At 33.0% G+C, this 15,075-nt stretch overlaps 1 protein-coding gene and 1 pseudogene across 1 annotated transcript; both read right to left on the bottom strand.

The window, feature by feature from the left end:
• Window positions 1-4,426: 4,426 nt before the first annotated feature.
• LOC105789340 (plant intracellular Ras-group-related LRR protein 5-like) lies at window positions 4,427-7,544 on the bottom strand. The gene is made up of 3 exons (XM_052627730.1): window positions 6,982-7,544; window positions 4,869-5,785; window positions 4,427-4,789 (listed from the first exon to the last, which is right to left on the bottom strand). Exons 1-3 carry the CDS (start codon window positions 7,433-7,435, stop codon window positions 4,652-4,654), a joined length of 1,509 nt encoding a protein of 502 aa, XP_052483690.1. The 5' UTR covers window positions 7,436-7,544; the 3' UTR covers window positions 4,427-4,651.
• A 1,584-nt stretch (window positions 7,545-9,128) lies between these two features.
• On the bottom strand, window positions 9,129-13,212 carry LOC105789341 (plant intracellular Ras-group-related LRR protein 5-like; annotated as a pseudogene).
• Window positions 13,213-15,075: the final 1,863 nt, after the last annotated feature.

The raw sequence follows: 15,075 nt of genomic DNA, 5'->3' as shown, positions 1-15,075 counted from the left end.
CTCCAAAACGGTGCTGTATTGAGCCAGACCCATTGACCCGACCCAAATGCGGCTAGATCGGCGTGTTTTGGTATTGGGAGGGTTATTTGTGCAACAGGTCCTCCCTTTTTGCGCTATGGTTCAATAGCCCCTTTTGTTTATTTAGTTTTGACCGCACAATTTCCTGCTGATTTCATTTTGGTTCATATCGCAGCGCTGCGTTTTGTGGATTGGGATATTTCCCACTTTAGTCCCCATGTTATTCGCGCGCTCCTCTTTTAGTCCTAATTCTGTTTTTATTTTCATGCTTTTAATTAAATACGATTTAATCCATGCCTATTTAATTTAGTGTACTTGATTTTTATTCTGTTTAAAATTCATTTTCTGTTGTTTTTAGATTTTTTTAATCTAACTTTCTTTTTATGTTTAATTTTAATATATATTTTTTGTTTGTTATCAACACTATTTCAATATTATAATCTATTATTATTTTAAATCTATCATTAATATTGTATAAATTTACCATGTATTATTATTCAAAATTTATTATGAATCATTATTTAAATCTGTCACATTTTATAATATACATACGCAAATATATTTTATGTTTTATATATTTATACATACATATGTGTTTTATATTCTATAACTTTAATATATATATATATATATATGCATTCTTATAATATATATGTGTTTTATATTCTATAACTCCTATTTATATACATACATATATTCTTTTTTTGTATATACTTTATAATTTTAAAATATACGTATACTTATATACATTTTATAATACATATATGTACATATATTTTATAATTTATATATACATATATATATTTGTTATATTTTGATAATTTTAAAATATATATATGCACACATATTTTATACTTTTTATAGTTTTATTAATTTTATTTATTGCATTTTTGTTTCACTCGATGTTAATTTATTTATTTGCATATATGTTCGTTATTATTTTAAAGGAATGTCTTAATTATTCATTCATTTATTGGTTGTGATATGATCGATTTGTCTCTCCTATTATTTATCTCGTTTACTATGTCATGCATGCGTATTATTTATGCTTACATTATCGTGTTCATCATTGTTTGCTACGCACATTAACGCCATGCTCTACTATTCCGAGTTAGATTAATTTCAATGCATAAATTATGATTTTTTTGAATAAGCAAAATCTCGTGTTTAGATTCGAGAAGGTCGTACCCTAACTTACGGGATTTCGATTTTCACAATAAATCTAAGTACACAAATCTTTTCAAACTCAAGTTTTAAACGATCTCGGGAATTAAGAAAAGATCGTGTCCTAACTTACTGGGCATGATCCCTTTTTTTTGTCCGAGATAGCTAAATATTTTTTAAATAAGTAAATTTTTGGCATCCATTCGCGCATTGAGAATTCAAGACATTGTGTCTTAACTTACTGGATATAATTCTCTTCCTCGATTAACGTGAAATATGCCATTTTCTCGAAAATTTTTAACATTTCAATAAAGGATCGTATTTTTAAAATTCTTCAAATTTTTCAATCTTCGACACTAAGACACTAATTAATCAACTAGGTACCAATTTTTGGGCGTTACGAGGGTGCTAATCCTTCCTCGTACATAATCGACTCCCGAACCCATTTTTCTGAATTTTGTGGACCAAAATCGTTGTTTTAATAAAATCGAATGGTTTATTAAAACAACCACTTTTCGAGGTGACCCGATCACACCTCATCGAAAAAGATTAGTGGCGACTATCATATTCATTTTCATTTTTAATATCCAAATCGACCCCATTTTATCAAAAAAATGGTGTCAACACACTTTAAGATCATTTTGTTGTATTATATATATAATAGTGCTGGATTACAAAAATAAATTGAAATTGATTAAAAAAAATCTGCATTCTCATGATTTTAGAAAAATAACGATTTCGGTATTTGACCCACCAAGTCAAAAAAAGTTTAGTAGTCGGATGTAAAAAAAGTCGATAAATCTAGTTCAAGTAGTTCGAGACGTGACCAAGAACCCTGACAAGTATAGGAGTTTTTTGTGCCCATCGAAGGGAATGAGTGGCTATGTAAAATGAAACATGAGGTGATGGTAAGGATGTTGGAGGTTAGAGGAATCAAGTTGCTGAACTAAGCTTATGAATTTTCAGTTCTCGCTGGGGTGAATTGTACGAGTGACAGATTTTTTCATGTTGATGTTCCTTTTCAAAGCTAAGTTTCATTTGCCTCTCCATTAGTTCTTTTGTAAGCCCTAGAAGGAATATGGGATTGCCCCTGGACAATCGGTGGGCTTCTTATGCTGGATCCCCATTGGCTTTATTGGTTGTTGTGAGTAGAGCTGTCCATGGGCCGGGCCGGGCCCGGAAAAATTTTTTGGCCCGACTCTTAGGCCCGGGCCCGGCCCGAAATATGGGCCTGGAATTTTGCCCAGGCCTGACCCGGGAAAAAAGAGTAAGCCCGAGCCCGGCCTGGCCCGGCCCGGCCATATTTTTAATAAACACAAAAAAAATATTTTAAAAATAAAAAAAATATTTTAAAAGTATTTTAAAATTAAAAATTAAAAAATAAAAATAAAAAATATGTATTTATTATATTCGGGTCGGGCCGGGCCGGCCCGGGCTTGGGCCAAAAAAGTTGAGCCCGAGCCCGGCCCATTTTTAAAATGGGCCTCATTTTTTTGCCCAAGCCCATATTTCGGGCCTATATTTTTACCCGAACCCTCCCATATTTCGGGCGGACCGTCGGGCCGGGCCGCCCGACCCATGGACAGGTCTAGTTGTGAGTAAGGCGAGCCTCCAACACTTTACGTCTTTCGCAACATTTATGAGCTCTCCATATCAAACATAGTAGACTCGTGAGACTTTTGAAGTGTCGTCCATTTAAAATTGAGAAATCTCTCAATAAGTTGGTGTTGCCCTCAGGTTGAGTTGGGGTTTTGCCTCCCGACTCTGTTGAGAGCTCAAGCTAGAAGTAGGCTTCCCTCAACAGAGTCCATTATAATTTACTACTGATGTTAGTATGACTGCATTGGCACATTTACAGTAAATTTTGACAAAAAAATATTAATGATGTCAACGATTATCCTACGATCTTTTTAATCGAAAAAGTAGAAAGATTTAATTTTTAATTTTTTTTAAATATAGAGACTAGATCTCAAACTTAATTGAAGTCCAAGGGCAGATGGAAAATTTTGACATTTTTTTTTATCAAAGTTGAATAAATGGATATTTAAGTTAAATTTGGACCCGAGAAATGGTGGCTTATGTTTGAATACTTCATGTTCTAAAATTTCTAAAGTCAACTTTTCATTAATCTTAATTAATAAAGTTGGATTCCATATTTAATTAGGGCCTGAAAATTAAGTTTAGACTTAATTCCAAAAAGTAGGCACCAATTTAAAATTATTTAATTTACTTGTCATTATAAGGTTATTTTTTACTAAATTCGAAGACAAAAATCATACATGATTTGAGCATATTTTGTTTTTTTCTTTTTTTATGATGAATCTTAATATGGATAAATTAATTCAGCTTTTAAAAATTTCAAAAATTTTAGTTTGAGTCAATTTAAATTCAGATTATTTTAATTTCAAATTCGACATCCGAATTTAAAATTTGGATTTTGAATTGAATTATTAATTAATTTAAATTTTAAACACTTTTCGAGTTATTTCAAATTCAAATCATTTGAATTTCATATCAATTTCAAATTTGATTAATTTAGACCCTACCCTATGATTCTTTCTTCAGTTTGACAATAAAGTTGAAATCGACCTGATTAAATTAAAGCCCACAGTTTTTTTCCTTGAAAAACAACAAAAGCTATTTAATTAGTCAACTTTTGATTTTAATTCAATTAACATCATCTTCATAACATAATGTTGCCAAATAATATTGTTTATACACTATATTATGTATGGCAATTGTTTTGAAGTTCTTTTCATGCTGTTCTGGGATTTTTTAATCACAGTGTAAAAGTATATAAAATGAAGTGTGTGTTTTAGTTATTAATTTAATTGCATTATAGAATCTGTCAATTCTTATCTGAATTTGAAAAGTCCGTTGTATCAATCTAAATTTAAAATATGACATAAGCCGTTTGATCATAAAAAGTTATCAACTCAAACTTGTTTAATAATTATTTGAATAAGAAATTACGTGAATCTAAAATTACTCGAATCTTCAAAGGACTTGAATCTAGAGGTGAATAAAAAAATTAATTATAAATTTTGGAGAGATCAAAATATAATTTTATCATTTATTAGTTTATAATTCATCATTTTAAGGGACTAAAAGGATGTTATCATATATATATTTAATTCAAATTTTCATTTAGGGGGTTTGTCCCTGTTTGTCCACTTAAATTCGCCCCTGTCCGAATAAAAAATGATTTGATTAGCAATTTTGAAAGACATGCACTCGAAATAACTTGGAAAAAAAATAATACTGTCTAACTTTGAGTTGAATTAGAACAAAAATACATTACAAAGTCTACACAAAGCTTTGAAATCATCTCACAAATAATATACAAGTAATATATCTCATGTTGTAAGCAAATCTTAGAAAAGAAATCGAACACCTTGAGCTATGTAGAGCAGATATACATATACATATATATAAATTGATAAAATGTTTTATAGTAGGAATTCACTTGCTACATGTTCTCGGTACTCGCAGTCCGAGATCGTCGAAAAATTGACCGGAACCCGAAATAAAAACTCTTCTTTTTCTTTGGTGATGGAGATTTGGTATCTCTATTAGCAACAAGGTCAACCATGAATTGAACAACAGCCTAAAATATACAAAAGAATTTGAATGAGTGTAAACTAGCAAGATCAATTCAAGGTGATATAGTAATGAAATTAGCATACCTTAGCACCTAATTTGATTACTTCTCTTGATGGAACTTCCAATGGAGTCTCATCGGCATGAAGAACTCTCAATTTGGATAAGAATCGAAAAGAATCGGGTAAAACTCTTATTTGATTGTCACTTATATCTAACTCCTCGAGCATCTCGAGGTTTCCAATCGATCTCGGTAAGGCTCTAAGGTCCGCAAAGTTCTTCCCAACTTTCAATTTTCTTAGACTTATTGCAAAACAAAGGGTCTCAGGGATGGATTCAATCTCATTGAAGCCAACATCAAGCTCTTTTAAATTTGAAAGGTTTCCCATTGTTGTTGGCAACCCTTTGATCCTATTATAGTGTGCCGTAAGTATCTCCAAACATTCGAGCTTTCCAATCGCCTCGGGCAACGCCTTTATCCTATTAAAATCCAACCTCAACACCGATAATGACGAGCAATTTCCAATTGTGTATGGAAGTTCTTCAAGTTCATTTGTTTCAACAATTAGTCTCTTCAAAGAAGTCAAGTTACCAATTGTATCTGGCAAATGAGTGAAGTTGTTTGAACTCAAATCGAGATTCATGAGGTTCTTCAAGTTCCCGAACGAAGCAGGTAATGAGCTTAATCGATTTGCATGGAGATCAAGCTCTAGTAGGTTGACAAGTTCCCCAATTCCATCAGGAAGGTTTATGAGTTGGTTTGAGTGAAGATCGAGCTTTGTCAATGCTTGAAGCCCATTGATAGAAGGCGGCAACGCCATTATTCGATTTTCGGATAAATCTAGTTCGGTCACACTGTTTAATTTCCCAATTGAAACAGGTAACCATTCTATTTGGTCCATCAACTTGGCCTTAAGATCAAGAACTATTGCTCCCATTTTTGCAGTGCTTTCAATAAGGGTTGCTATCTTCATTAGGTCTAGTTTTCCACTACCATCTTCACCTGCAAAAATACACCAAAAGCATTTGATTAGGACTACATTGCACTTTCCTATTTCTTATTGTATTGGAGACCATAAAATCCAATATAGTGACAAATGACTTGAGTTGCTTGAGTTCTTATTGACATGATATCACTATAGATCCATAATAAGTAATAACTCCTTTTATTTCATCATCTAATAACATGAGGCGAAGGTTTTTAGAACGAGGCTAGTGGTTGAATTGGTCAGACCACTAATTCACTGGTCTGATTAGTTTATACAGTTTAATTAAATAAATTATTAAAAATTTATAAAAATAAAAAATATATAAAAAATCGGTTGAACCAATTTTTAGCCCAATTCAATTGATCTTTACCAAGTTGTGGGTCAATCGGTCTAATACCTCTTTCCAAACTAGTACCCTGCCCGATTCTCAATCCGGCCCAATTCAAACAACCATGCATGTAACAATAAAAAGAAGAAAAGAAACTTGTTACGCCTCATTAAATCCCCCCGAGCAGTCACACCTCAAATGGTCAGAGAGGATTCTCATTGAAGATCCCTTGTGATGACCCTCCTCAATTAGCAACTTGACTGGCAAGCAAGTGCATTCATTAACTACCATATCAAATCTCAACCATCATGCTCCATCAGAGACGACTCAAATTACATCATATCGTCACCTTACCTAGACCTATAGAGTTGTGCCACTTGATTTTGATCTATTAATATCAATTTGCCACATGACACCTCGGGATAATGGACAATCAACATATATAAGGCTGAGAGCCTAACAGGGGCGAATTTAAGGGGATAGGCAGTAGGGGCTTGGCCCCCCTCAAATGGAAAAATTACTATCTAAAATCCTGATAAAATAATTAAATTTAAATTTAAATTCTGATAAATTACACTTTGACCTCTAAAAAAAAGTTATATTTAATATTTTTCTAAAATAATCATAAATTAATACATTATAAATTATATTTTAATTTCTCAAAATTTTATTTTTCCATTTTAACCCGAAAAGATTTCTAAATTCGCTCATGGAGCCTAAGGAAAGGATCAAGAAATTATCTACTTCAATCCTTTCTCAACCTTCCTTTATAGCTCCAACCACTTCCTTCATCAAACGGAGTGAACTGACCATCGTCACCACCCTCTCTCCGTGTATCAACAAAATTAATTTCCACATCAAAAAAAAAAAAAAAGACTTTACCTGAGTTGCAAGAACTTGTAACGAAACGATCATCACTAATCACAGTTTCTCCATCAAATCCCCACACTTTCTCTTCCAAGTTATCCCCAGAAACCAATAAAGAAGCCCTTTCAATCAACCCATCAAAGGTCTCAAACATATCATCAACTTCAACCAAGTAAAGGGCTTCTTTCTTTTGTTCATGGCTTTGAAACAACACCATGGTTTTCCTCACTTGTTGTAGAATAGACAAGAGTTCATCAGGGACACCTTCAAGGGGTTGGTGGTGGTATTGGTCTTTAGAGATAGCTTCAAGCTTGGTTTTTTCTTCATTTTCTGCAGTTTGTAGAACAGTCTTGGCTGCTTCAACTTCTTCAATGGAAGGTCTTGGTGGAAGTGATTTGTAAAGTCTCATGATTTCTTGTATTGTTTCTATGAAAGCTGGTGATGGGTTTTGTTTTGACTTCACAGCCATGGCTATGGTGGGTTTTTTTCTTGGGGTTCTTGGGGGTGACAAGGAAATGGTTTGTTTACAAAAGATTTTGAAGTTTCAACAAGGGACAAAGCAATTTGTTTTTTAACCAATGAGATTTGTAATATATTTTTTAATTTCACCCGATTTTAGATTTCGTCACACTTTTTTTTAACAAGTCACTTTGAAATTAATCACCTTTATCACCTGAATTTTTTTTTTAAAATAGTTGACACAATATGGATAAAAATATTATATAATATATATTTATAAAATATTATATTAAAAATAAATTAAAGTCTCACTTGATTTAAATTGATTTTATGTAAAATATAAATAGATTTTATGTAAAAGATAAAAATAGTTTTTAAATAATATTTATTAATTTTTACTAATAATATTTAATTCGTTTTTGAATTTTACCGAGAAATGGTGGCTTATGTTTGAATGCTTCATGTTCTATAATTTCTAAAGTCAACTTTTCATTAATCTTAATTAATAAAGTTGGATTCCATATTTAATTAGGGCCTGAAAATTAAGTTTAGACTTAATTCCAAAAAGTAGGCACCAATTTAAAATTATTTAATTTACTTGTCATTATAAGGTTATTTTTTACTAAATTCGAAGACAAAAATCATACATGATTTGAGCATATTTTTTTTTTTTTTCTTTTTTATGATGAATCTTAATATGGATAAATTATTTCGGCTTTTAAAAATTTCAAAAAATTTAGTTTGAATCAATTTAAATTCAGATTATTTTAATTTCAAGTTCGACATCCGAATTTAAAGTTTGGATTTTTGAATTGAATTATTAATTAATTTAAAATTTAAACAATTTTCAAGTTATTTCAAATTCAAATCATTTCAATTTCATATCAATTTCAAATTTGATTAATTTAGACCCTATGATTCTTTCTTGAGTTTGACAATAATGAGAAAAAGAGAGAGAGAGAGAGAGGAAAAGGGGTTTATCCACAAAACTCTAGCTCAAGTTCCACATTTGAGAAACCAGCTAAATTGTTGAAATTGACTTGATTAAATTAAAGCCCACAGTTTTTTTTCCCTTGAAAAAACAACAAAAGCTATTTAATTAGTCAACTTTTGATTTTAATTCAATTAACATCATCTTCATAACATATTGTTGCCAAATAATATTGTTTTATACACTATATTATGTATGGCAATTGTTTTGAAGTTCTTTTCATGCTGTTCTGGGATTTTTTTAATCACAGTGTAAAAAGCATATAAAAATGAAGTGTGTGTTTTAATTATTAATTTAATTGCATTATAGAATCTGTCAATTCTTATCGAATTTGAAAAGTCCATCGTATCAATCTAAATTTAAAATATGACATAACCTATTTGGTCATAAAAAGTTATCAACTCAAACTTGTTTAATAATTATTTGAATAAGAAATTACGTGAATCCAAAATTACTCGAATCTTCAAAGAACTTGAATCTAGAGATGAATCTAAAAATAATAATTATAAATTTTGGAGAGATTAAAATATAATTTTATCATTTACTAGTTTATAATTCATCATTTTAAAGGACTAAAAGATGTTATCATATATATATTTAATTCAAATTTTCATTTAGGGGGTTTGTCCACTTAAATTCACCCCTGTCAGACTAAAAAATGATTTGATTAGCAATTTTGAAAGACATGCTTTCGAAATAACTCGGAAAAAAATAATACTGTCTAACTTTGAGTTGAGTTAGAACAAAAATACATTACAAAGTCTACACAAAGCTTTGAAATCATCCCACAAATAATATACAAGTAATATATCTCATGTTGTAAGCAAATCTTAGAAAAGAAATCGAACACCTGAAGCTATGTAGAGCAGATATACATATACATATATATAAATTGATAAAATGCTTTATAGTAGGAATTCACTTGCTACATGTTCTCAGTACTCGCAGTCCGAGATTGTCGAAAAATTGATCGGAACTCGAAATAAAAACTCTTCTTTTTCTTTGGTGATGGAGATTTGGTATCTCTATTAGCAACAAGGTCAACCATGAATTGAACAACTGCCTAAAATGTACAAAAGAATTTGAATGAGTGTAAACTAGCAAGATCAATTCAAGGTGATATAATAATGAATTAGCATATCTTAGCACCTAATTTGATTACTTCTCTTGATGGAACTTCCAATGGAGTCTCATCGACATGAAAAACTCTCAATTTGGATAAGAATCGAAAAGAATCGGGTAAAACTCCTATCTGATTGTCATTTATATCTAACTCTTCAAGCATCTCGAGGTTTCCAATCGATCTCGGCAAGGCTCTAAGGTCCGCAAAGTTCTTCCCAACTTTCAATTTTCTTAGACTTATTGCAAAACAAAGGGTCTCAGGGATGGATTCAATCTCATTGAAGCCAACATCAAGCTATTTTAAATTTGAAAGGTTTCCCATTGTTGTTGACAACCCTTTGATCCTATTATAGTGTGATGTAAGTATCTCCAAGCATTCGAGCTTTCCGATCGCCTCGGGCAACGCCTTTATCCTATTAAAATCCAACCTCAACACCAATAATGAGGAGCAATTTCCAATTGTGTATGGAAGTTCTTCAAGTTCATTTGTTTCAACAATTAGTCTCTTCAAAGAAGTCAAGTTACCAATTGTATCTGGCAAATGAGTGAAGTTGTTTGAACTCAAATCGAGATTCATTAGGTTCTTCAAGTTTCCGAACGAAGCAGGTAATGAGCTTAATCGATTTGCATGGAGATCAAGCTCTAGTAGGTTGACAAGTTCCCCAATTCCATCAGGAAGGTTTATGAGTTGGTTTGAGTGAAGATCGAGCTTTGTCAATGCTTGAAGACCATCGATAGAAGGCGGCAACGCCATTATTCGATTTTCGGATAAATCTAGTTCGGTCACACTGTTTAATTTCCCAATTGAAACAGGTAACCATTCTATTTGGTCCATCAACTTGGCCTTAAGATCAAGAACTATTGCTCCCATTTTTTCAGTGTTTTCAATAAGGGTTGTTGTCTTCATTAGGTTTAGTTTTTCACTACTATCTTCACCTACAAAAATACACCAAAAGTATTTGTTTAGGACTACTTGCACTTTCCTATTTCTTATCGTATTGAAGACTATAAAATCCAATATAGTGACAAATGACTTGAGTTGCTTGAGTTCTTATTGACATGATATTACGATAGATTCATAATAAGTAATAACTCCTTTGATTTCATCATCTAATAACATGAGGCGAAGCTTTTTAGAACGAGACTAATGGTTGAATTGGTCAGACCACCAATTCACTAGTCTGATCAGTTTATACAGTTTAATTAAATAAATTATTAAAAATTTAAAAAAATTAAAAAATTGATTGAACCAATTCTTAGCCTAATTCAATTGATCTTTACCAATTTATGGGTCAATCGGTCTAATACCTCTTTCCAAACTAGTACCCCGCCCGATTCTCAATCCGGTCCAATTTAAACAACAATGCATGTAACAATAAAAAGAAGAAAAGAAACTTGTTACACCTCATTAAGTCCCCCGAGCAGTCACAACACAAATAGTTAGAGAGGATTCTCATTGAAGATCCCTTGTGAAGACCCTCCTCAGTTAGCAACTTGACTGGCAAGCAAGTGTATTCATTAACTACCATATCAAGTTTCAACCATCATGTTCCATCCGAGACTACTCAAATTACATCATATCATCACCTTACCTAGACCTATAGTGTTGTGCCACTTGATTTTGATCTATCAATATCGATTTGCCACATGACACCTCGAGACAATAGACAATCAACATATATAAGGCTGAGAGCCTAACAGTGGTGAATTTAAGGGGGATAGGCAATAGAAGCTTGGCCCCCCTCAAATGGAAAAATTACCATATAAAATCTCATTATAAAATTATATTTTAATTTCTCAAAATTTTATTATTCCATTTTAACCTAAAAAGATTTCTAAATTCGCTCATGCAGCCTATGGAAAGGATCAAGAAATTATCTACTTCAATCCTTTTTTAACCTTCCTTTACAGCTCCAACCACCTCCTTCATCAGACAGAGTGAACTGACCATCGTCACCACCCTCTCTTCCGTGTATCAACAAAATTAATTTCCACATCAAACAAAAAAAAAAAGAACTTTACCTGAGTTGCAAGAAGCCTTTGTAGAAGAACTTGTAACCAAACTATCATCATTAATCACAGTTTCTCCATCAAATCCCCACACTTTCTCTTCCAAGTTATCCCCAGAAACCAATAAAGAAGCCCTTTGAATCAACCCATCAAAGGTCTCAACTCTCAAACATATCATCAACTTCAACCAAGTAAAAGGCTTCTTTCTTTTGTTCATGGCTTTGAAACAACACCATGGTTTTCCTCACTTGTTGTAGAATAGACAAGAGTTCATCAGGGACACCTTCAAGGGGTTGGTGGTGGTATTGTTCTTTAGAGATAGCTTCAAGCTTGGTTTTTTCTTCATTTTCTGCAGTTTGTAGAACAGTCTTGGTTGCTTCAACTTCTTCAATGGAAGGTCTTGGTGGAAGTGATTTGTAAAGTCTCATGATTTCTTGTATTGTTTCTATGAAAGCTGGTGATGGGTCTTATTTTGACTTCATAGCCATGGCTGTGGTGGGTTTTTTTCTTGGAGGTGACAAGGTAATGGTTTGTTTACAAAATATTTTAAAGTTTCAACAAGGGACAAAGCAATTTGTTTTTGGCCTATAAGATTTGTAATATATATTTTTTAATTTCACTCAATTTTCGATTTCGTCACACTTTTTTTTAACAAGTCACTTTGAAATTAATCACCTTTTATCACCTGAATTTTTTTTAAAAATAGTTGCCACAATATGGATAAAAAATATTATATATATATTATATTAAAAATAAATTAATGTGTCACTTGATTTAAATTGATTTTATGTAAAATATAAATTGATTTTATGTAAAAGATTAAAAATAGTTTTTAAATAATATTTATTAATTTTTACTAATAATATTTAATTTGATTCTTATAGTTGTTGTAACACCCCAAACCCGACCAAGAAGTTTAAGCCGAACTTGGACGAGTTACACCAACACATTGAAAATCGATTCCTTTTCGGAATTTTAACTTTGAAAACCAGTTTGTCGATTTAGGTGATTTTATAGTTTCGTGTTAGAAATTGACTGGTATGGACGAGATTATCAAAAGGAAAGCAAGGTAAATTCAAAGACAATTTACAAACCCGAAGGGGCAATTCACAATTATTACAGTGCAAGACAATCCGAGCTCCCGTACACCATCCGATCCTAAATCCGATGTTTTCCTGAACAGATGAAGGTAAGACAAAGGGTGAGTTACCAATCACCGCGTATAACCAAACTCAATACAATTAAGTAGAGTATACTATATAAGTTGTAGTAACTCAAAAGAACTTAAGAGCAGTTGTATAACCAGTACGGACAAATCTAGAGTATCACAAAGATTTGATCAAATATGGTATAGCAATACAAAGCAAAAACATAATAGAGTAGAAAAAATAAATCGTACAGTACAGAATCGAATAGAGTAGAATAGAGCAGAGTAAAATTGAACAGAATAGAACAGAACAGAACAAAGTAGAACAAAATAGAGCAGAACAGAGCATGTATCTTTATGCAGATGCAATATTTTCAAACAGATCAGAATGCAAATTTATCAGAAACATTCTACCCAAACTCTACTACTTACAAAGATAGAGTTCTCCCCTGAACTCATCCATCCAAAGCACACCAACAAAGTCATCCCGGGTTGCCCAGCAACGATGACTCGCCATCTCGAGTTCCCCAACAATGATGGCTTATCAATATGTAGTTAAACTGCCGATCAAATATATGTGGTCAAGCCACTAAATACGCAGATCATTAACTGGCAGTACAAAATCTTCCTCCTTTAAACATTAACCCAAGTCCCATACACTGAGTCATAGCATGCATATGCCAAATTAGAGTAATGAGCATGTAAGACATGCTATCTTTCAGTAACAGAATTAGCAAACATGATAATCCATGTTTTGTAAAACAGACATATCAACCATAACAAACCACATTAGATTTTTCATGAAGTTACGTGCACGGTTATAAATCAGAATTAGTAACAATCAATCTAACATATTTAGATATTGCATATTCTCCATCAACAGAATAATGAAGAGGCGTTCCAACAAATTTAACAAAATACATATCGTACCTGGATAATTCGCACACATCAGATAATAGCATATTACGTTTTGACAGATCTTATTCACTTAGATTCAAACATAGCAGACATACGTACAGATCACAAATAGTTCATCATCAGACCATTAGAAAATCCTCATACAATTAAATTCAGAACATAAATACATTGTGGAGGTCAGTGCTCGTGTTGAGCAACACTCGCGGTATCAAAAATAAGATTTGGATCCTATTCATATGCCACACGGCCCGGACACACGCCCATGTCCTTGCCCGTGAGGCTCACACGGCCTAACACACGCACATGTTATCTCCCTGTGTGGTTCTAAATCGTAAACAGTGAGTTACACGGCCTAGACACATACCCATGTCTTTGCTCGTGTGGCTCACACAGCTTGACACACGCACATGTTGTCTGCCCGTGTGGTTCTAAATCATAAACAGTGAGTTATACGGCCTGGACAGACGACCATGTCCTTGCCCATGTGGCTCACATGGCCTTGGCACACGAAAAGCGTAAACAGTGAGTTATACGGCCTGGACACACGTCCATTTCCTTGCCCATGTGGCTCACACGGCTTGGGCACACGCCCATGTCCTGGTTGTGTGGTTCTAAAGCGTAAATAGTGAGTTACACGGCCTGGACACACGCCCATGTCCTTGCCTGTGTGGCTCACACGTCTTAGGCACACCCCATGTCCTTGCCCGTGTGGTTCTAAAGCGTAAATAGTGAGTTACACGGCTTGGACACACGCCCATGTCCTTGCCTGTGTGGCTCACACGGCCTAGGCACACGCCTATGTTCCTGGACACCAGTAGTTTTTCTTGGAAAGATGACGATGTCTGTCGTTTACTAAAACTCCACCGGCCACCAATAGTTTTTCTTGGAAAGTGGGTGGCTCTTCGTCAGCTTCTTAATTTATTTTTGTTTTGAAAATATTTCAGAATAATAAATGATTTCACGAGTCAATTTGGACCCATGTTGCCTTAAGTTTTATATGTTTTTTGTTTGTTTTTCCATTGTTTAGTAAGTCTTCAATTTTAGAAGTTTTTGTTTGCTCTTGTAGCACGGTTTTTAGTCTTACTTATGCATGTAATATTAGTTTTACAATTGATTTTAGGAATGGTTTTGTTGTCGTCCTCTATAGTTTGGTGAATACTAGATTCTTTTGTCGATTTTTGCTCGCCGCTTTGGACCATCCGGGACTAATTTCCTTATCGTGTTAAGTGCTTGTAATCACTTCAGATATGACGTGCATGAGTTGTGATAAAGCCAATTGTCAACGTGTCATAATGTTCTATTGATGCTAAGGCTAAAGCTTTTGTTGTGTTGATGGAGCTTGTCATTCCCCATTTACAACGAGTGTTTATTATTTTTTCCCTAAATTGTATGGTTCCATTCATTGAATGAATTAATGAATTTACCTTTCAAAAAAAAAAAAACTATCCACCCTATCAAAGTA

This window comes from Gossypium raimondii, chromosome 2 (assembly GCF_025698545.1).
Source record: "Gossypium raimondii isolate GPD5lz chromosome 2, ASM2569854v1, whole genome shotgun sequence".
NCBI lineage: Eukaryota > Viridiplantae > Streptophyta > Magnoliopsida > Malvales > Malvaceae > Gossypium > Gossypium raimondii.
This window is presented reverse-complemented; position numbering and strand designations above follow the sequence as displayed.